Source organism: Euprymna scolopes, chromosome 3 (genome assembly GCF_053919585.1).
Source record: "Euprymna scolopes isolate OS-2025 chromosome 3, ASM5391958v1, whole genome shotgun sequence".
Taxonomy (NCBI): domain Eukaryota; kingdom Metazoa; phylum Mollusca; class Cephalopoda; order Sepiida; family Sepiolidae; genus Euprymna; species Euprymna scolopes.
In genome coordinates, this window is record NC_136484.1 from 193,806,895 (window position 1) to 193,830,893 (window position 23,999).

Genomic DNA, 23,999 nt, shown 5'->3' on the forward strand with positions numbered 1-23,999 from the left:
TCAAGATCCTATTTGCTATTTGCCAGAACTGTAGGGAACCAAGCCGCTGCTCAGCTACTTTGGACTTAAAGGATTGCGCATATAGTTCTCTTGCATTTTTTATTACTCTTTTACAGTGGTTGCTGGCGGTTTCTGAAAGCAGCTTTAGTTTCAGTGCATCTATTACGTTGGTAGCTATGGAAAAAGTGATTTCTGTGTGTGATGGCAGCAGCACATTCGGGGGAGAACCATGGCTGGCTGTTAGGTTTTTGTTGGAATAAAATAAATAATTAATTTTATAAAAACAATAGGGATATAGGGATCAATTTGAAAATAATCTTATAAACACAATAGGGACATAAGGATCAATTTGAAAATAAAGATTAAGATTATTTTCAAATTGATCCCTATGTCCCTATTGTTTTTATAAGATTATTTTCAAATTGATCCCTATGTCCCTATTGTTTTTATGACATTATTTTCAAATTGATCCCTATGTCCCTATTGTTTTTATAAGATTATTTTCAAATTGATCCCTATGTCCCTATTGTTTTTATAAGATTTTCAAATTTATCCCTATGTCCCTATTGTTTTTATAAGATTATTTTCAAATTGATCCCTATATCCCTATTGTTTTTATAAGATTATTTTCAAATTGATCCCTATGTCCCTATCGTTTTTATAAGATTATTTTCAAATTTATCCCTATATCCTTATTGTTTTTATAAGATTATTTTCAAATTGATCCCTATGTCCCTATTGTGTTCATAAGATTATTTTCAAATTGATCCCTATGTCCCTATTGTTTTTATAAGATTATTTTCAAATTGATCCCTATGTCCCTATTGTTTTTATAAGATTATTTTCAAATTGATCCCTATGTCCCTATTGTTTTTATAAGATTATTTTCAAATTGATCCCTATGTCCCTATTGTTTTTATAAGATTATTTTCAAATTGATCCCTATATCCCTATTGTTTTTATAAGATTATTTTCAAATTGATCCCTATATCCCTATTGTTTTTTAAGATTATTTTCAAATTGATCCCTATATCCCCATTGTTTTTATAAGATTATTTTCAAATTGATCTCTATGTCCCTATTGTTTTTATAAGATTATTTTCAAATTGATCCCTATATCGTTATTGTTTTTATAAGATTATTTTCAAATTGATCCCTATGTCCCTATTGTTTTTATAAGATTATTTTCAAATTGATTCCTATATCCCTATTGTTTTTATAAGATTGTATTTTTTCATAATAATGCGAAGATATAAGACAGTTATTTAATTAACAAGACAAAAAAAGATGGCCCACATCAATTTCTATTATCTTCCTACTCCGAATAGCATATTCCTTACATGATGCTATTGTTATGAAAACCATTGTTCTGCAATAATGGTTGTGGTTGTATGGAATTCACCCTAGGCGGGTTGAACCGGTTTCCTCCAAAGGAGAAAATGTCAAGGGGATATTGAATTCACAGTCGCCTGTAATGTTTGCTGAACCGTTCCATATAAGTTAACAAATTTACCGAATTTCCATTACTAACGATTACTTTATTATCCAATTGTCTACTGTACACACTTTGACTCTTATCCTCGAGTGGCCTCTTGGCCCTAAGTGGTTATGCCTTTATAAACAAAAAAAAAACAATGTGAATAATTCGATTAGTTAAGATGGACAAGAAAGCAATCCCATAATTCCTCATCTCATTTGCATATATTTCTAATGTTTCCTTTTCTCTCGTCATTTCTGAGTTGATTCCTTTGATATTTTTGCAGAGACCATTAAACATTAAATGTTATAGAATATCCAGATCATTTACAGTTTCTTTGTTCTCTTTCAGGTTAAACCTCGCAACTGTACAAATTATTTGGATGTTGCATCTGAAAGTTGGGTGTTACTTTATGGTAAAAATAGTACCACAGAAGACGTGCCATCGATGGAACCAGTCCAAACCAAAAATTACAGTTTAGCGAGATTTTCCAAACCATTCAAATTGTCAAAGTAGGATTTTCTATTTTTTGTTTCTTTTATTTAAAAATAAAATTTTTATTGAATTATTAGAATTATTTTATTTAAATGAATTTTGGCTGACAAATTCGAATTCCAATTATTTGGCAAAAACAGAAAACAAGCATACGTCAATAGAGAAAATATATAGTCAGGCAACACTCGTCTAAATTCATTTTGCATTTTTTTTGTTGTTAGTGCATTTATTACTTCACTTAGAAATTTATTCCAAATCCGCAGATTGTGATTGAGAAAGTAGCCCTGCTTCAGTTCAATTGAAATTGGCAGTGAAATAGTTTCTTATCGTGTTTGCGTAGATCTCTTTCTGGTCCAGGAGTGAATAACAAGTCCTGAAGTATATCATAATGACCCTTGATAAGATTGTAGGCTAAAATGAGATCATTGCATAATTGTTGGCACTCAAGGGAAAAAAGGTTGAGTTTTTTTGAGTTGGCTTTCATAGAGCAAATCCAATAGACCCTACACCGTTCGAATATACAGTCTTTGAACTCTCTCCAGATGCTGGTTATCACATATTAGATATGGGAAAGAATCGGATGAAGAACTAAAAGAATATCAAACACAGGATGGATAACATTACTTTTATGTCTGATTACAAAGATTGTAATCAAAATAAAATGATACTAAACCTTATGTTTAGGATCCTTATTTCAATTTTGATCAAAATTCATGACATGATTTTGATTCTAGAGATCTAGAATTTAAGCTTTGAGCTTAAGGGTTCTTGACAAGAAATTGAATTTCAGGAAATTTTGGGTAATTGGAGTCCAGCAATAATTAAATTTAATGCAAATCTTGATTTTTGACTTTATATTGCAGTTAACATCTGTTTTACATGTAAGACAACTTATAGAAATTGATTTTCAAACTAGCATATCTTTGCTCTTTATTTATCTCGCAAATCTATCCTTATCATTTCTTTTCATGCTTTCCTTGGTCTTCCTTTGCCAACTGACCATGCTACTTGAACTGTTCTATATCCACCAACTTAAAAACTTTCAGGTGTCCTTTCAACGTGGTCGTATCATGAAAATCTTCTATTCTGCACACATCTCACTAGGCTGTCCCAGTTTACTCTTCCTCTGAGATCATCAGATCTAAGCCTGTCTTCATATTACACAACTATTGTATCATTCTCCTATCATTTCTCTCTATGCAGTATATGTATTCAACCCTCGTCATGTTTCACTTCTATACAGCATTACACTGCAGACACATTCCTGAGAGACTCTTCTTTTGGTTGACACTAACGGTAATGCTTTGCTGGTTAGTAATGGCAAAAGTTCCATCCATTCTTAATTTTTGCAATCACACTTGCACCTCTGCCCTGTGCTCCAATAGTTTTGCCATCCAAATATGAGTTTCATTTGCCTCCATTTTTACACATACATAAACTTGTTAGTATCTTTCAATCTTGCTGTAATTTCACTGCTTAATTCTTACAACCAAATGTTTGAAGTTACTGATGGCTTTCCACACTACAACCACCGAGCATCATTTTGATCTTGGTCTTATTTGCTCTTAAACCTTTACTTTCCATCCAAGCCTTTAACTTAATAACTTTAGACTTTTTGTTTCACAGGCATGTGCCAAATCGTCAGCGTATAGCATCTTTTCCAGACAACCTTTATGAAACTTCTTAAATAATGGTTTTAAGATATTTTCTTTTAATATCATTTTCACCCCAAACAAGACACAGTGCCACTTTGAAGTAGGGGCTATTATCAGGGACATAAGTTGCAGGGATATTATTTAGGGAGATGAGCAGCAAGATGTCTGTTCACATTACACTTAGTTGTGGTTGTCTCACCACGTTTTGGCCTGCTTTGGGTAGGATTGAAATTGTTATCTTCAGACAATGCTCACCTGGAAGTGTAGAGACTCGATGCCTCTATCCACTGTGCCACGAGCCCCAAAGAATAGTTGGTCGAAACGTGGTGAAACAACAACTATGAAAGATGAGGATAATAGTTTGCAAATAAATAAATATACAAATTGTTCATCTTAAAGGATTCCAATAAAAAATAATATAAAATACCCACAAGGTTGATATTTTCTTGAGCAGCATTGCCCTTGATGAACAATATCTAAATTTTTTTTTAAATTATTCATTTTTCTTTTTTTCGTTTTTACATTTTCACCCCAAACAAGGCACATTGCCACTTTATTGTAGGGGGCTACTATCAGGGACATAAGCATCAGGGGTACTGTGTAGGAAGTTGGGCAGCAAGATGTCGGTTCACGTTGCACTTGAACTTCTGCATGTCAGTACAGTTGGGGAATCAGGGACGCGGAAGGGAATTACAAAGTCTAGCTGTTCTGGGGAAGAAACTACTGGATTAGAAGGCCTTCGTACATCTAGGCATCTTTACTGTATAGGGGTGGGATTTAGCTGCTTGTCAGGTTTGTTGGGAGTATTTACGTCGAGGGGCACAAGGTCTCGTAGTTCGTCGGAGCATTCAGATATAAATAAAAGCAATAGATTATATATTATTTATAAAATCAAAAAAAATTTATTTATTTATTTATTATTCCTTGGGGGTTGGGTGGCACAGTGGATACAGGCACTGAGTCTCTATGGTTCTAGGTGAGAATTGTCTTAAGATAGCAGTTTCAATCCTACCCAAAGCAGGCCAAAGGATTAGTTGGCCAAAAACGTGGTGAGATAACAACAAAAACTATGGAAGGCAATAATTACTGGGGATACAATTAAAAAGAAAAAAATGAATGTACAAAAACAAGAGACTCAACACAGAACGTTGATGTATTCTTTAGCATTAAATGTGCTGTTTATTCTACCATAACTTCTCTTGCATTTCTGTACATTGAATAACAACCTTCATCAACCACTCACTTGACTCTAATTTATGCAAAACCCACCAAACAACTTGACACTCTGTCAAAAGCTCTTTCCATATTCATTAAAGCAAAATACAGGTTCTTCTTCTTATCAAAATACTTTTCTTACATTTGTCTCATTATAAATATATATAATTTGTGGTACTTATCATTATAAATATATAATTTGTGGTACTTCTCGTTATAAATATATATAATTTGTGGTACTTCTCATTATAAATATATAATTTGTGGTACTTCTCGTTATAAATATATAATTTGTGGTACTTCTCATTATAAATATATAATTTGTGGTACTTCTCGTTATAAATATATAATTTGTGGTACTTCTTGTTATAAATATATATAATTTGTGGTACTTCTTGTTATAAATATATATAATTTGTGGTACTTCTTGTTATAAATATATATAATTTGTGGTACTTCTTGTTATAAATATATATAATTTGTGGTACTTCTCGTTATAAATATATAATTTGTGGTACTTCTCGTTATAAATATATATAATTTGTGGTACTTCTCGTTATAAATATATAATTTGTGGTACTTCTTGTTATAAATATATATAATTTGTGGTACTTCTCGTTATAAATATATAATTTGTGGTACTTCTTGTTATAAATATATAATTTGTGGTACTTCTCGTTATAAATATATATAATTTGTGTTACTTCTCATTATAAATATATAATTTGTGGTACTTCTCGTTATAAATATATATAATTTGTGGTACTTCTCATTATAAATATATAATTTGTGGTACTTCTTGTTATAAATATATATAATTTGTGGTACTTCTCGTTATAAATATATAATTTGTGGTACTTCTCGTTATAAATATATATAATTTGTGGTACTTCTCGTTATAAATATATAATTTGTGGTACTTCTCGTTATAAATATATAATTTGTAGTACTTCTCGTTATAAATATATATAATTTGTGGTACTTCTCGTTATAAATATATAATTTGTGGTACTTCTCGTTATAAATATATAATTTGTGGTACTTCTTGTTATAAATATATATAATTTGTGGTACTTCTTGTTATAAATATATATAATTTGTGGTACTTCTTGTTATAAATATATATAATTTGTGGTACTTCTCATTATAAATATATAATTTGTGGTACTTCTTGTTATAAATATATATAATTTGTGGTACTTCTCGTTATAAATATATATAATTTGTGGTACTTCTCATTATAAATATATAATTTGTGGTACTTCTCATTATAAATATATAATTTGTGTTACTTCTCATTATAAATATATAATTTGTGTTACTTCTCATTATAAATATATAATTTGTGTTACTTCTCATTATAAATATATAATTTGTGGTACTTCTCATTATAAATATATAATTTGTGGTACTTCTCATTATAAATATATAATTTGTGGTACTTCTCATTATAAATATATAATTTGTGGTACTTCTCATTATAAATATATAATTTGTGGTACTTCTCATTATAAATATATAATTTGTGGTACTTCTCATTATAAATATATAATTTGTGGTACTTCTCATTATAAATATATAATTTGTGGTACTTCTCGTTATAAATATATATAATTTGTGGTACTTCTCATTATAAATATATAATTTGTGGTACTTCTCATTATAAATATATAATTTGTGGTACTTCTTGTTATAAATATATAATTTGTGGTACTTCTTGTTATAAATATATAATTTGTGGTACTTCACGTTATAAATATATATAATTTGTGTTACTTCTCGTTATAAATATATAATTTGTGGTACTTCTTGTTATAAATATATATAATTTGTGTTACTTCTCGTTATAAATATATAATTTGTGGTACTTCTCATTATAAATATATAATTTGTGGTACTTCTCATTATAAATATATAATTTGTGGTACTTCTTGTTATAAATATATAATTTGTGGTACTTCTCGTTATAAATATATATAATTTGTGGTACTTCTCGTTATAAATATATAATTTGTAGTAATTTTCGTTATAAATATATAATTTGTAGTACTTCTCGTTATAAATATATATAATTTGTGGTACTTCTCGTTATAAATATATAATTTGTGGTACTTCTCGTTATAAATATATATAATTTGTGGTACTTCTCGTTATAAATATATATAATTTGTGGTACTTCTCGTTATAAATATATATAATTTGTGGTACTTCTCGTTATAAATATATATAATTTGTAGTACTTTTCGTTATAAATATATATAATTTGTGGTACTTTTCACCGACATAAGACCAAACTCCATTTCATTGTTACCTGACTTTTTATTGCTCAATTATTCTCGCAATCAATTTCATGATCTGAGCCATCAATTTTAATTCTCTGTAAGTAAAATTGACCTTTTGTAACAATTTATCAAGTTTTTCAAGATAATTTCTTTATGATCTGGTTTGTCAAATCTGTGATCATCTCAATTCCTGTTTCGCCCGCAGCCTTCAACATTTCTGAAACAACACCTGAGGGTTCTGCAACCTTATCCTTCTTCATCTTACAGCTTCCCATATCATTTCTTTTTTTAATTCGTATAGTTTGATCAAATATTGCTTCTGTAACTTATCAGATTTCCATGAAAACTCCATTCAACGACAACAATAATAATTTCTCAGCCTTTTCTTTATAAATTTTCTTCAGCATGAAATTATTTATTATTTCATCTCAAGCAAGACAGTGTCACTTTGATACGAGGGGCTTCATCTTACTCATAACTTTCCATTTTCTAAATTCTTATATTTGGATTGAATATACCACTTCTGCAACTTGTAGATTTTCGCATGTTTAAACAAATGTTTCCAGTACTCATTTTTTAACTGCATTTTGTATTTGTCAATTTAAGAAATGATTTTTAAAACAAAATTTATTTTTCAAATAAATTTTTTACATTTTTTTATTTATCAGTTGGGAAGAAGTTGTCGAACACCATTATGCTGTCTGCTTAAAGAAGTTGGAGGTTTCTCCCCAAGACGAAGAAGTTGTGCAAAAGCTACACGCTGTGTTACCCAACTGGACATTGGAACATGATGAGGCCCTTGTCCAGTTAATGGCCAATGGTATGAACCAGAACAGCCAATATTTGGGCAATTTAGTCAACTTTGTTGACTTTGTTGATGTCTCATCCTATTGCATTTCAGTAAGTCTCTTCTGCAAAATCGTTCTCGCTTTCAATTCGGTAAATCCAAGATTCAACAAAATTTTTAAAAACTTGATGAATTTGATGATCCATTTTTTTTTTTTTTTTTTTTTTTAAGTTGTCTATCATTTTTTTGCATTCATTATACAGATCTTATTTTATGCAAACACTAGCAGGGTTATCTGACATTGTCTGGATCAAAGAATGTAATCTATTTCTATTAAAACTTTTATCTCTCTGTCTTTCTCTCCCCACCTCTTTCTCCTCTACCCAGCCCATTCCTTTCTAGTTGGACACACACACAGACACACACGCACACACACATTTTCTTTTATATAACAGGTTTCTCAAATAATGAGCCTGCATTTTCTTTCCAAATTAGTGCATAATAATGCTGAAAAATTTATCCCCTCCTAATAAAACTTGGCCCAGTTGATCCCCAAAGAATGTATCTTTAATTTTTAGATATTATTCATTCAAGACAATGCCAACGAAGAATATACCAACTTTGTTTGTTTTGTAGTTTTTGACTTTTAGCTTGACATACAAACACACATATACACAAACAGCTTCCCTTTATATAATAGACTAGCGGGGGTGCCCGGGTATTTAGGTGGTGTAGTAAGGAAGCCTAGGGATGGAAGGGGGGGTCAAAACAACAGTAGCGGGGGTGCCTGTTGCCTGGTGTGTGTAGGTGGTGTAATAAGGACCCCCCCCCCCTCCAAAAAGAAGTGGTAGTAGCAGGGAGGCGCAAACCCATAACGCGAAGGAGAAAGAAAAGATTAGCGACAGCCAAGAGAGAATTTACTGAAACCACTAAAAAACGCATCGAAGCACAAAAATTAGGAAATTGTGACTTTTGGAAAATCTACAACAGTGTAGTAAATAATGGGCAATCAACAATTCCCCCGCTAACCAACAATCACGAGGTTGTTTGCTCAGCAACTGACAAGGCTTATATCTTGCCAGCCGGTTTGCCTCGAACTCCACACTGGACCCTTCCAACCACCCCCTGCCTGACTTTCCTTTGCGGACAGACGCCACGCTAGACGATCTAAAAATCACCCCTGCTCAGGTACATGCTATCATAATAAATCTTGACACTTCCAAAGCATGCGGACCTGATCTCATCCCAGCTGTGCTATTAAAAAAGTGCTCAGCCGAAGTAGCTCCAGTTCTCTCCAAACTCTACAACAAATGAATCATGCTTTCCGGGCTGTTGGAAAACTGTTTCTGTGATACCAATATTCAAGAATTCTGGCGAAAGAACTGACCCATCAAATTATCGCCCCATTAGCCTCCTCCCACTTTTCACCAAAATATTTGAGTCTATAATTATCCATGCTCTAGTCCGGCACCTTACAGATGCTAAACTTCTGACTGACAAACAATATGGATTTAGACAAGCCCGTTCCACAGCTGACATCCTCACATCTCTGAACGTATATACCATTCACTCGACAAAGCAGGGGAGGGCAGAGCGGTAGCTCTAGATATATCTAAGGCTTTTGACAGGGTATGGCACAAGGATCTCCTCAGGAAAATTAAATCATACAGTATCATTGGTAGAATACTTAGAATAATTAAATCCTTCTTAGATAAGAGAAAAATCCAGGTTGTCCTCGACGGTCGAACATCTAAACAGTGTGATATAAATGCGGGAGTGCCTCAGGGGTCTATTCTTGGACCTCTATTGTTCCTGATATTTATTAATGACCTCCCCGACAAAACTGCCTCTGAGATGGGTATATATGCTGATGACACTACACTCTATAACAGGCATGACAGGAAAACAAATGAACACATATCTAAAGAAATGGCAAAAACACTAGAGGATGACCTCCAATCTGTAGTGGAATGGGGACATAAATGGATGGTCATATTCAATGCTGCCAAGACTAAACTGGTTTCCTTCAATAATTACAAGAAACCTTCTCTACCACCAATAGCAATGGCCAGTGACTCCCTGTCTGAGAGTACATCTTTTAAACTCCTTGGCCTAACGTTCACAGGAAACATGAGCTGGAACAATTATATTGAAAACATTGCCAGGGCCGCTGCAAAAAAGGTAGGCTCTCTCTACTGTGCTAGAAAACTACTGACACCTGAAAGTATCCTGTACCTCTATAAGGCCACCATTCGCCCATGTATGGAGTATTGTTGTCACATTTGGGCTGGTGCATCTGCTACTAGTCTCTCGCTCCTAGACAAGGTTAAAAAAAGAGTCGCCAATCTGATAGGCCCTGAACTGGCATCTAAGCTTCAGCCTCTGTCCCATCGATGAAATGTTGCATCCCTCTGCTTGTTCTACAAGTATTTTAATGGTGAATGCTCTGACGAACTGCAGACACTTGTACCCCCACGACGTAGACACCCTCGACAAACCCGACAGGCAGCTAAATCCCACCCCCACACAGTAGAGATCCCTAGATGTAAAAGATCTTTCTACTCCAGTAGTTTTTTCCCCAGAACCGCTGGACTCTGGAATTACATTCCAGGTTCCTGCTTCCCTAACTGTACTGACATGCAGAAATTCAAGTGCAACGTGAACCGACATCTTGCTGCCCAAATCTCTACATAGTGCCCCAGTAGTTGCTGCCCCTGATAGTAGCCCCCTACACCAAAGTGGCAATGCGCCTTGTTTGGGGTGAAAATGTAATAAAAAAAGAAAAAAAAAAAAGAAAGGTTTAAAAAACGTGACGTCTTAGCCGATGTCTCCATCGCCCGATCGGAAGTTCTGAACTTTGAAATTAAGTATAGTCAATCGAACCGATCCGATGACTTACGAAAATGGCGATGCAAAAACCGACACCTCCTTGTAGAAAACTGCCTATTGAAGGAATCAATGTGTTTGACCAATTTTTTTATATTTGTCGTCCGAGAGGTCAAGCTTCATAACGAGTCCAATCTCGTCAGGATCCGTCGTGTCTGTCGAAAGGTTTTGGTAAACATACAAGCATACATTCACACAAACCGACGATTGATTTATATTATAGACTAGCGAGGGGTACCCGGCATTGCCCGGGTGTTTGGAGGTATGTGTGTAAACTCCGAGGGTGGGTGGGGGGCTGGTTAAAAAATGTTTTGGTAGGTAAGTATGAGGATCGAACCCGAACCGTTGAGGCAAAGTTGTAAATTAAAGTGTGAAAAAAAAAACATGCGACGTTAACAATTGCCCCACCGCGCGATGCTAATGGAAACACGTTTGAATTTATTTAATTACTTGGATTTGGCAGGTACCTGTTTTAATGAGTTAATGAGGTCAAGTTTGACTGCGGGATAGTATTTCATTTACTGCTGAACGCTTCCCCCCCCCCCCCAAATATTATAGGAAAAGACTAACCCACACAAATGTTGAATATTTATCTTCCCGAAATCGAGCAAATTAAATAGACAGGCGAGCTTCGTTGTTAACTCTGAGATATTACGATTTATATGTGATATAAAAAGTTTTAAAAAGTTGTGAACCGACCGACCGCTTCTCTGAAAAATGTCTTTTGTAGACATACAGAAAAAGCTCACACACACACACATACATACATTTTCACTTTTATATTTATAGATTAAAGTTACTTTTTCAAGCAATTTTTTTACCCCAATGCTAAATGGCCGACTTCATGGGCACTGTAAAAGATATGCTATGAGCACTTTCATCTCAATAGAAGACTGGCAGAATTCTTTGTGTTTCTGTTTTGTAGATTCTGATGATGCCTACCATATCTAGCTTGGACAAACATTCAAACTCTCTTACTGCATGGCTGATTCCACTTCACTATTTTTTGCTAATAAATTTGATTGGATACAAGAGTAAAAGTCAAAGTTTTGAAATATTTGCATGTATGTGCGAGTTTTTGGTATGAATATCACTTGACTGAAGCTGTGAAAGTGATTGTGGTTGTTGGTGGATTATCACGGTGTCCGATGGTATGACCATGTTGAAAGAATAGACAAGATTTCTTTGGTTAGAAGTTATAGAACAGTTGAGGTAGCAAGGGCACTTAGCAGTCGAATGGCAAGGAAAACATGGGATGAAATGATAAGGATGGATTTGAGAGAAAGAAGGATAAATAAAGACCTGACCAGAGATAGGTTGGTTTGTTGGTCAATTTCTATAAGCCATCCAACATTGGTCTGCATGTAAAAAGGGCATTAAACCAAATATGAAGTTGGATTGTAATGCTGCGAGAGATGAAGGCACAGCTGATTGCAACAAAACTGGTTCAAAAATATTTTGCTTCAGCTGCAAAAGCATCAAATGATTGGGCAAGGTCATGTAGGCTTAAAACCATAGATTTTGAATGCGATACAATGTGATTTATCTTCAAAACCATAGATTTTGAATGCGATACAATGTGATTTATCTTCAAAACCATAGATTTTGAATGCGATACAATGTGATTTATCTTCAAAACCATAGATTTTGAATGCGATACAATGTGATTTATCTTCAAAACCATAGATTTTGAATGCGATACAATGTGATTTATCTTCAAAACCATAGATTTTGAATGCGATACAATGTGATTTATCTTCAAAACCATAGATTTTGAATGCGATACAATGTGATTTATCTTCAAAACTTTGCCAAAAACACAATTAGATCAAAGTTTTTGACCCGCATACATTTATCTAATAACTATGCACCAATTTCTCTGACATTTATTTTATAAAAGATTTTAGAAAAATTAATTATAAATCATCTTAAATTTTTACAAAAAATGGATCAAATAGATATAAAAGACGTTAGAATAGGCAGCAACTAAAATGCCTTTTTTTTTTTTTTTTTTGGACTTTTTGTTACAAAAAATTCCATAGTATTATGTTAATTTCAAACAAAAAAATTTGATTAATCAGATTTTTTTAATTGAAATCAAAACAAAATTCTTGGTGAAAAAAAAAAAAAAATGACCACTACACGTGCGCTTATAATGGAGAAGTGTGGGGGAAGAGTGGTGAGGAGTAATTGAAAGTTTAGCAACCAACCTTTCCTATTTTTGTGGTGATTTTCAATTGAGAAAAATCGTTTACTTCTGGACATGACAATCTGATTACACATTCTCTTCTTCAGAACCTCTTACAACCAATCTGTGTTTTGGTGGAACGAACTGGATTCAAACTTGGTACACCCAGGTTGTCGGTCCATGTCATTAGTCACCATCACTTCACAAAAGGACTTCATCTCATTTGAATCAGATAATTGATTTCCCTGATATGTTTTACGAGTTGGAATTCTTTCTAGAAAGACATTGAGTACTTATGGGAGGGACCATGTGAAGGTTGCCTACATCCCTAATTAAAATTGTTTCTGTAGAATGAAGTAAATTTGAACTTGGAACATCCAGGTTGTTAGTCCATGTCGTTAACCAATTAGCCCCCCCCCCTTCCTGTTGCTGCTATTTGTAAACCTACAAAATTGCAGCTTTTTATTCCTGACATGGAGAGTAGCAAGACTCAGCAATTGTATGCAAAGTTGGGGAACGTTTGGCCAAGAATGCACGAAGGAATGATGCACTTTCACTCCATTGATTGGTGACAAACATCTGTCCTCCTATCTTCATCGCAAGATGTAAAAAATTATTTACCAAGAAATACACATGCTGAGGTGGTTCACACCAATGAATAAATACCTTAACAAGGAATTTATATTTGCGCAAGTAACAATGAATGACTTCCTCGAAATCTTTCTCTTTTATCCAGGCATTTCACGTATGTGGAGGCTTTACTGTTTACAATGTGGAATGGTTAACCCACTTAAACAAGACTGATGATGAGGGGAGGTTCTGTCACAATTTCTCCATTACTTATGACCTCACTCAGATTGTTCTCGAACCCACCTGTGTGCCCAACACTGACGGCCAGTATGCAAGTCTCCTAGACCTTTTCTCACAACTTGCCCTGAACTGTGTTCAGCTTCTGTTCTGTCTCCAGTGGGATCTTCTCAGTTGTATAAAAACGAAATGTAATAAGTCCTCAGACGTACCTCTCCATCGTACAGTATATCGATACTCTATGGCTGACTGGGATAGTTTATATATAGATCTATCTCTGCATTCCATATTTAAAAAGGATATGTCCTCTATAGTATCAGACCTGATGGAATGGTTAATTGTAGGTATAGACCGTTTCATACCCTCAAAAAAGTTCCAGCAAAAACCTAACAGCCAGCCATGGTTCTCTCTAGAATGTGCTGCACACAGAAATCACTTTTTCTATTGCTTCCAACATAATAGATGTACTGAGACTAAATCTGCTTTCAGGACTGCCAGCAACAAAAAAATAGTAAAAAACGTAAGAGAGTTGTATACTCAGTCCGTCAAGTCCAAAGTAACTGAACAGCAGCTTGATTCCCACCAGTTTTGGCAAATAGCAAACAGAATCCTGAACAGAAGCATGTACTCTATCCCAACTATCATCAATGGACCTGAGGTAATTTCGTCAGCATCAGACAAAGCCAAACTATTTGCCAAAAACTTTGCAGCTAATTCTACTCTATGCGAAGAAGGCCATCAACTTCCCATATTTCCTCCTATAACAGACAGCATGCTATGCAACATACAAATATCTGTGCGTGAGGTCGTCAAGCTAATCAAGAACCTTGATTCCAGTAAAGCAACTGGCCTGACGGAATTCTAATTATAGTGTTGAAAAAGCTTCAACCAGAATTTGCCCCTATAATTACAAAACTGTTCAAGCGTTGCCTCAAGGAGAAGTACTTTTCAACACCCTGGAAAACCTCATCAGTATGCGCTGTATTTAAGAATTAAGGTGATAAGTCATCTCCCTCTCAATACAGACCAATAAGTCTCCTGTGTGTCTTGAGTAAGTTACTAGAATCTGTGTTAAATAAAGAAGTAGTCAACCATTTCAGCGAAAATAACCTTCTTAGTGACATGAAATATGGTTTCTGTTCTGCTAGATCTACAGCAAATGTGCTTACAGTTATATCTTGTAGGATTAGCGAATCTCTCGATCGAGGCTTCCTTTCTAGGGCAATTGCTCTTGACATATCAAAAGGCTTTGATAGGATATGGCATAAAAGTTTACTTCACAAGATCTCCAGCTATGGCAAAGCTGGAAATGTCTTTCTTCTCAATTATTAAATCATTTCTCTTTGATAGGTTCATAAGAGTAGTGATTGATGGGCAGAAATCAGAAGCTCGCAGTATTAATGCTGGAGTCTCTCAGGGCCCAACTCTCTTCCTGATCTACATTAATGATTTTCCAAATCACATCATTTGTAGACATTTATGCTGATGACACTACCATCTATGGTAGCACAGCAAAGACCGTAAACGACCAAGTTCTTTCTGATTCTCTCTCCTCTGATCTTGAGCATGTGGTACAATGAGGGAAAGGGTGGCTGGTTACTTTTAATGCATCTAAAACCAAGCTTTTATCTTTACATCATCAACGCTCTGATCCCCATCTGGCATCAGTTGAAATGAATGGCTCTTGTCTTGGGAAGGCTTTATGTTTTGACAATCTTGGCTTGACCTTTACTCATGATCTGAAATGGAACACTCACATCAAATCCATTACCAAGGCCAATGGAAAAATGGTGAGATCCTTCTATCGATCCAGTAAATATCTCACTGCTGATGCACTTCTCTACCTATATAAGAGCTAGGTATGTCCAAGGATGGAGTACTGTTGCCACATCTGGGCAGAAGCTGCTAGAAAAGACATATCCTGCCTTGATAGACTTCAAAATAGACTTCGTAGCCTCGTAGGGGATGGGTTTTTTTTTTTTTTTTTTTTTTTTTTTTTTACATGGGGGTCACCACTTATCACGGCCCGGAGGCCACTCAGGGATAAGGGTTATTGCGTGTATAGTAATCAATGAGATAGTATTGTAGTAATCATTAGTATTGGGAGTTTTGATTGAGTGTCTAACTTAAGGGGGCGGTTTGTCAGGAGTTTGTTTATGTTGGACTTGAAGATGTCCAAGTTGTAGTCAGGTGGGAAACAGGCAAGCGGCAGAGAGTTCCACTGGCGTGCAGTTCTAAGAAAGAAGCTTTGCTCATGGAATCTACGTTTGGATTTAGGCACAGATAAAGAGTGGGGAAAATTATTGACAGTAGTTTCAGCCAGACGGGTGTTTCTCGTGAAAGATTGGCGAGGGGGGACGAGGGATTGGAGCTCAGACGAGCACCTGCCATGGAAATAACGATAAAACAAAGACAGGCTCACAACGTCTCTTCTGTGGGAGAGAGGTTGCAGGGAAGAGAAAAGGGCATTCCTCTCTAAACCACAAAGTCTATTTTGTACTCTGTCAAGGCAGGATAGGCTGTTTTTAGCAGCTCCTGCCCAGATGTGGCATCAGTACTCCATCCTTGGACGTACCTGGTTTTTATACAGATAGAGAATTGCATCAGTAGTGAGATATCTTATGTCCTTTTCTCTTCCCTGTAACCTTTTTCTCACAGATGTTGCGAGTCTGTCTCTGCTTTATTGTTATTTTCATGGCAAGTGCTCGGCTCAGCTCCAATCTATAGTTCCTCTTTGCCAAACTTTCACGAGAAACACTCGTCTAGCTGAAAACACTATCAATAATTTCCCCCACTCTTTGTTTGCACCTAAGCCTAAACGTGGATTCCATGAACAAAGTTTCTTAGAACTGCACGCTTATGGAACTGTCTTGGGTTTGCCTGCTTTCCAGCTGACTACAATATGGTTGTCTTCAAGTCCAATGTAAACAAGTTCTTGATGAGCTGTTCCACTTAAGTTAACAAATTTATCGAATTTCTATTACTAACGATTACTATATTGTCTAATTGACTACTGTACACTTTTGACCCTTATCCTCGAGTGGCCTCTATGCCTTGATAAGTGATGATCCCTATTTAAAAAATATATATATAGAGATTTATATGTAGCTGTCTACATCAAAAATTTCTAAGCCTGTTCTTAAAAAATAATAATGAATTTTAATTCCATAGTGATTACCAAGCAAAAAGAATTAATACTCTACACCACTAATATAATAAAATAAACTACTGTGTTAAATAAAACTATTTTTCTATATTGCATGCAAAGTTAGGGAAGGTTTGGCTGAAAATACACTGAGGAATGATGCACTCTTGCTTCATTGATGTGCGGTTCCTCACCTGACAAGCAAAGATGACTAGAAGACAATGGATGCTTGTAGCGCTACCATGTTGCCTCCCTGTCATCGTAAAGAAGGATTAGTCTTTAATCAGATGTTCTTGATGTTATCTCTTTTGTAAAACGCAAAAATTCCTGCTGTTCTGATATTTCCTTCTTGGTTTCCTCAGATGATTCTACTTTTTTAAGCTCTTCTTGCTGCATTGCAACGTATTAAAATGTTTCGTAAAAACCCTGTAGGAAGAAGCCCATAATTTCTTAGCGTCAACAGTTTAGACTATCTTCGAAAAATGGAACAAGCATGCAATCTATCTGGTCATGCTCCTTGCCTGAACCAATGTGACTCTCTCCCTCCAGATTTCCTTGTCCTCCATCAGCTGCCTCAGATCTTCAGGATCACAGTTGGTGTCATGTGCAGTGTATGTGGATCTAGTTCGTCCTATGCTCGTGCGGCATTGCTGTGGAAACGTATTGCTGTGGAGTTCACAGCAATACATTTCTCACTAGCTCTTGCTCGCTCTTCTGACAGTGACCGGCAAATCGTAGACCTCACTCCCTGATGGTAGTAGATATGGCAGGCAGGTTACCATAAAGTTGCTGCTTCGTAGGATGATCTTGCCAAGATATATTTTACACTGTTCAACAAGCATGCAATATTTTATGAAACGATTGTAAAATGGTTGATTCTTTAAAACTACTTGATTTGCTAAAATGAAATGAGTTTTAAGGATTCCTCGTCATATGATTTTGATTAAAATAAATTTTTTTTTTTAAGTTTCTGTATTATTTCCATTGTCTTTTTTTTTTGTATGTAGGATGATGCTGGCCCAGCAAACCTGACTGACGATGATACAGGAACATATTGGGAAAGTGAAGGAAGCCACGGACAACATTGGATCAAGCTACAAATGAAAAAAGGAACAATTATCAAGTGAGTTCCATTCTTCTTTTTGATGCGTGTGTAGATTGGTGATCTTTTAAACGCATTTCAGGTGAAAACGTTATTACATACTTACATGTCATGGTGAAATTAGTATAAATTCCAAAAATTACGAAAAATGATTCAGTAGTAGATGTGTTAGATGTATTTTTAGCAACACATCATTCACAATTACATTCCAAAATGGTGGACCTTTAATTTAAGTCAAGGGCGATAAGCCAGTTTGTCATACTGAATTGATTGCACAGTCTTTCTACATTCAAACATGTGAATAACACTTGATAATTGGATAAATTCTATTTTTACTTGAATAATTCTACAGAAAAATAAATATTTTGTCATTTTCAGAATTTATACTAATTTTGCTATCACATGTATGTACATAATGTTTTCACTTGAAATGCATTTGTTTAAAAGATGACTAATGTAAAGAAGCACCTCTTTTTTTTTTATCTTTTAATAATTCTTTGATTTATTTTTTTACAGGCTACTGAGGCATATTGAAGTATCACTAAGTTTGGTGAATAAAAATTCATTTTCTTTGACTTATTTGCAGCCAAAATTATATATCAATCATCAGGACGTTTTCTTTTTAGGAAAAATCAGCTGCCTTTGACAAACTAAAGAATAAACTTCTTCACACATGTCTTTCCTCTCCTTCTTTGAGAGGATACTGGTTGTTGGTCAAAATAATAGAAACACCTTGTGAATTTTTCACCAATTTTAAAATGAAAAAAAAAAAAAAAATGCCAAAAATGTTGGTTCCATTTTTATTTTTTTATTTATTTTTTGCCCTGAATTAATTGGTTAATTTATTTTTATTTCAAACAAGGTGTATATTAGAAAAATTTAAATGACATATCTATCAGATTTTCAAAGAGGATAGATTGTTTGTGCTCATATGGCAGATACTAAGATACTGGTAATGAAAGTTGCTGAGATGGTGGTTGGTTTAAGAGGACCTGTCTCAAAGGTTATCCCAGCAAATAAGGAGAGGAGAAAAAAGGAGAGAACATCCTCCATTAAACAATGTTCTAAAAGAAAACCAAAGTTGTCGTAACAAAAATGTAGATCCCTCGTAAGGATTGTGAAGAAAGAGAACAAAACTACGGCACCTAAAATTACAAGATAATCCAGTTTTAAAAAAAACTGTTCATCAAACTCGGATTTCATGGGATGGCTGCCATCAGAAAAAACACTGCTTTCAAACACAAATGTCGAAAAACATAAAAAGTGATGTAGAAATGTCAAAAAAGCAAAATAGTGGAGAATGTCATTTTCTACAACGAATCATCCTTTATTATGTTTCCAGTTTTTATTATGTTTCCAGTTTTTATTGTTTCCAGTTTTTATTATATTTCCAGCTTTTATTATGTTTCCAGTTTTTATTATATTTCCAGTTTTTATTATATTTCCAGTTTTTATTATATTTCCAGTTTTTATTATGTTTCTAGTTTTTATTATATTTCTAGTTTTTATTATGTTTCCAGTTTGTATTATGTTTCCAGTTTTTATTATATTTCCAGTTTTTATTATATTTCCAATTTTTATAATGTTTCTAGTGTTTATTATATTTCTAGTTTTTATTACATTTCCAGTTTTTATTATGTTTCTAGTTTTTATTATGTTTCTAGTTTTTATTATGTTTCCAGTTTGTATTATGTTTCTAGTTTTTATTATGTTTCTAGTTTTTATTATGTTTCTAGTTTGTATTATGTTTCCAGTTTTTATTATGTTTCTAGTTTTTATTATGTTTCTAGTTTTTATTATATTTCTAGTTTTTATTATGTTTCTAGTTTTTATTATGTTTCTAGTTTTTATTATGTTTCCAGTTTTTATTATGTTTCTAGTTTTTATTATGTTTCTAGTTTTTATTATGTTTCTAGTTTTTATTATATTTCTAGTTTTTATTATATTTCCAGTTTTTATTATGTTTCTAGTTTTTACGTTTCTAGTTTTTATTATGTTTCTAGTTTTTATTATATTTCCAGTTTTTATTGTTTCCAGTTTTTATTATGCTTCCAGTTTTTATTGTTTCCAGTTTTTATTATATTTCCAGTTTTTATTATATTTCCAGTTTTTATTATGTTTCTAGTTTTTATTATGTTTCCAGTTTTTATTATATTTCCAGTTTGTATTATGTTTCCGGTTTTTATTATGTTTCTAGTTTTTATTATATTTCCAGTTTTTATTATGTTTCCAGTTTTTATTGTTTCCAGTTTTTATTGTTTCCAGTTTTTATTATATTTCCAGTTTTTATTATGTTTCTAGTTTTTATTATGTTTCCAGTTTTTATTATGTTTCCAGTTTTTATTATGTTTCCAGTTTTTATTATGTTTCCAGTTTTTATTATTTTACTAGGTTTTATGTTTCCAGTTTTTATTGTTTCCAGTTTTTATTATATTTCCAGTTTTTATTATGTTTCCAGTTTTTTATATATTTCTAGTTTTTATTATATTTCCAGTTTTTATTATGTTTCCAGTTTTTATGTTTCCAGTTTTAATATTTCTAGTTTTTATGTTTTTAGTTTTTATTATGTTTTTAGTTTTTATTATGTTTCTAGTTTTTATGTTTCCAGTTTTTATTGTTTCCAGTTTTTATTATATTTCAAGTTTTTATTGTTTCTAGTTTTTATTATATTTCCAGTTTTTATTATATTTCCAGTTTTTATTATGTTTCCAGTTTTTATTATGTTTCCAGTTTTTATTATATTTCAAGATTTTATTATTTTCAAGTTTTTATTATGTTTCTAGTTTTTATTATATTTCTAGTTTTTATTATATTTCTAGTTTTTATTACATTTCCAGTTTTTATTACATTTCCAGTTTTTATTATGTTTCCAGTTTTTATGTTTCCAGTTTTTATTATATTCCTAGTTTTTATTATATTTCTAGTTTTTATTATGTTTCCAGTTTTTATTGTTTCCAGTTTTTCTTATATTTCCAGTTTTTATTGTTTCCAGTTTTTATTATGTTTCTAGTTTTTATTATGTTTCCAGTTTTTATTATGTTTCTAGTTTTTATTATGTTTCCAGTTTTTATTATGTTTCTAGTTTTTATTATGTTTCTAGTTTTTATTATATTTCTAGTTTTTATTATGTTTCCAGTTTTTATTGTTTCCAGTTTTTATTATTTCCAGTTATTATTATATTTCCAGTTTTTATTATGTTTCCAGTTTTTATTATATTTTCTAGTTTTTATTATGTTTCTAGTTTTTATTATGTTTCTAGTTTTTATTATGTTTCTAGTTTTTATTATATTTATAGTTTTTATTATATTTCCAGTTTTTATTATATTTCCAGTTTTTATTATATTTCCAGTTTTTATTATATTTCCAGTTTTTATTATATTTCCAGTTTTTATTATATTTCCAGTTTTTATTATATTTCCAGTTTTTATTATGTTTCTAGTTTTTATTATATTTCCAGTTTTATTATGTTTCTAGGTTGTATTATATTTCCAGTTTTTATTATGTTTCCAGTTTTTATTATGTTTCTAGTTTTTATTATATTTCCAGTTTTTATTATATTTCTAGTTATTATGTTTCCAGTTTTTATTATGTTTCCAGTTTTTATTATGTTTCTAGTTTTTATTATGTTTCTAGTTTTTATTATGTTTCCAGTTTTTATTATGTTTCTAGTTTTTATTATATTTCTAGTTTTTATTATATTTCTAGTTTTTATTATATTTCCAGTTTTTATTATGTTTCTAGTTTTTATTATATTTCCAGTTTTTATTATGTTTCCAGTTTTTATTATGTTTCTAGTTTTTATTATATTTCCAGTTTTATTATGTTTCTAGGTTGTATTATATTTCCAGTTTTTATTATGTTTCCAGTTTTTATTATGTTTCCAGTTTTTATTATATTTCCAGTTATTATGTTTCCAGTTTTTATTATGTTTCCAGTTTTTATTATGTTTCTAGTTTTTATTATGTTTCCAGTTTTTATTATGTTTCTAGTTTTTATTATATTTCTAGTTTTTATTATATTTCTAGTTTTTATTATATTTCTAGTTTTTATTATATTTCCAGTTTTTATTATATTTCCAGTTTTTATTATATTTCCAGTTTTTATTATGTTTCTAGTTTTTATTATATTTCCAGTTTTTATTATGTTTCCAGTTTTTATTATGTTTCTAGTTTTTATTATATTTCCAGTTTTTATTTTCTAGTTTTTATTATGTTTCCAGTTTTTATTATGTTTTTCAGTTTTTCTTATATTTCCAGTTTTTCTTATATTTCCAGTTTTTATTATGTTTCTAGTTTTTATTATGTTTCTAGTTTTTATTTTGTTTCCAGTTTTTATTATGTTTCTAGTTTTTATTATGTTTCCAGTTTTTATTATATTTATAGTTTTTATTATATTTCCAGATTTTATTATATTTCCAGATTTTATTATGTTTCCAGTTTTTATTATATTTTTAGTTTTTATTATGTTTCCAGTTTTTATTGTTTCCAGTTTTTATTATATTTCCAGTTTTTATTGTTTCCAGTTTTTATTATATTTCCAGTTTTTATTGTTTCCAGTTTTTATTGTTTCCAGTTTTTATTATATTTCCAGTTTTTATTATGTCTCCAGTTTTTATTATATTTCTAGTTTTTATTATCTTTCTAGTTTTTATTATATTTCCAGTTTTTATTATATTTCCAGTTTTGGGCTGTGGGCATGTTTGGAGACAGCCAAAAGAAGCATTCAATCCAGATTGCCTTCTTATGATTGTTAAACATGGTGGATCTGTAATGATTGGGGAAGGACTATATCATTTTTTTTTTTTTTTTACAAACGAGTCATCACTTATCAGGGCCTAGAGGCCACTTGAGAATAAGGGTTTATTAGTGTACAGTAGTCACCTGGACAATATCATAGTAATCGTTAGTAGTGGAAATTAGGTAAATTGGATTACTTAAGAGGATGGCTCATCAAGAATTGTTTTACATTTGGACTTAGAAAAGAATCATATTGTAGTCACTTGGAAAGCAGGGAAACAGAACAGAGTTCCACAGGCGTGCAGTTCTAAGAAATAAGCTTTGTTCATGGAATCTATGTGTAGGTTAGGCACAGATAAAAAGTAGGGAAAATTATTGATAGTGGTTTCAACTAGATGAGTGTTTTTTGTGAAAGTTTAGCGATGGGGGAGGGGCATAGTTTTGAGCTGAGCTGAGCACTTGCCATGAAAATAACGATAAAGCAGAGACAGACTTGCAACATCTCTTTTTTGGGAAAGAGGTTGCAAAGAAGAGAAAAGGGCATCCCTACAAAGTCTATTTTGAACTCTATCAAGGCAGGATAAGTCCTTCTAGCAGCTCCTGCCCAGATGTGGCAACAGTACTCCATCCTTGGACATACTTAGCTCTTATAGAAGCCTGGTCCCTAATTCACAGTAGTCCCTTTACATCTCCATGGAATTGCGTCTTCTTTAAGATGAATAGGAATAAAAAATGTTAAAATATGACATTTTTTATTTTTCTGAATATTTAAACATTTTCTTCCAAAATTATAAAATAAACATTTAACATTTTAAATTTGAAATCCATTTTTTTTATAGGAAGATGAATTTTGTGGCAATATTTTGTATATGGCAACTAAAATTAAAACTACATAGTTTTCTAAAATGAATCCTGTCAAAAAGGCCTACTGATGAGCAAAACCCAACTAAAAGAATTACATGAGAAAGGAACATTACAGAATCTAATCGACGAGTAGAACCAAATAAGAAAACTTGTCCTAGTGAAAAGAAAATTATCACCGAAAGGCTATTCTATATATTTTTGTGTATGAACTTTATTATCTTTCAATAGATACATCATTACGGATGAAGTTAAGGACCGCTTTCTTTGATTTCTTTTTTTTTGTCACTTGTCTTTTGCATTTTATATCTAAAACTAGCGGGGGGTACCCGGCGATGCCCGGGTGTCTTGAGGTAAATCAAA

General features: G+C 32.4%; 1 protein-coding gene across 2 annotated transcripts in view; it reads left to right on the forward strand.

The window, feature by feature from the left end:
• LOC145260444 (E3 ubiquitin-protein ligase HECTD3-like) overlaps positions 1-23,999 on the forward strand; it is a 140,079-nt gene that overhangs the window by 51,385 nt on the left and 64,695 nt on the right. For both annotated transcript variants that reach the window (XM_080118502.1, XM_080118493.1), the window contains exons 2-4: positions 1,829-1,989; positions 7,793-8,024; positions 17,945-18,060. In XM_080118502.1, coding sequence (XP_079974628.1) covers positions 1,925-1,989; positions 7,793-8,024; positions 17,945-18,060 — 413 coding nt within the window. In that variant the 5' untranslated portion in view covers positions 1,829-1,924. The remainder of the gene's footprint in view (positions 1-1,828; positions 1,990-7,792; positions 8,025-17,944; positions 18,061-23,999) is intronic.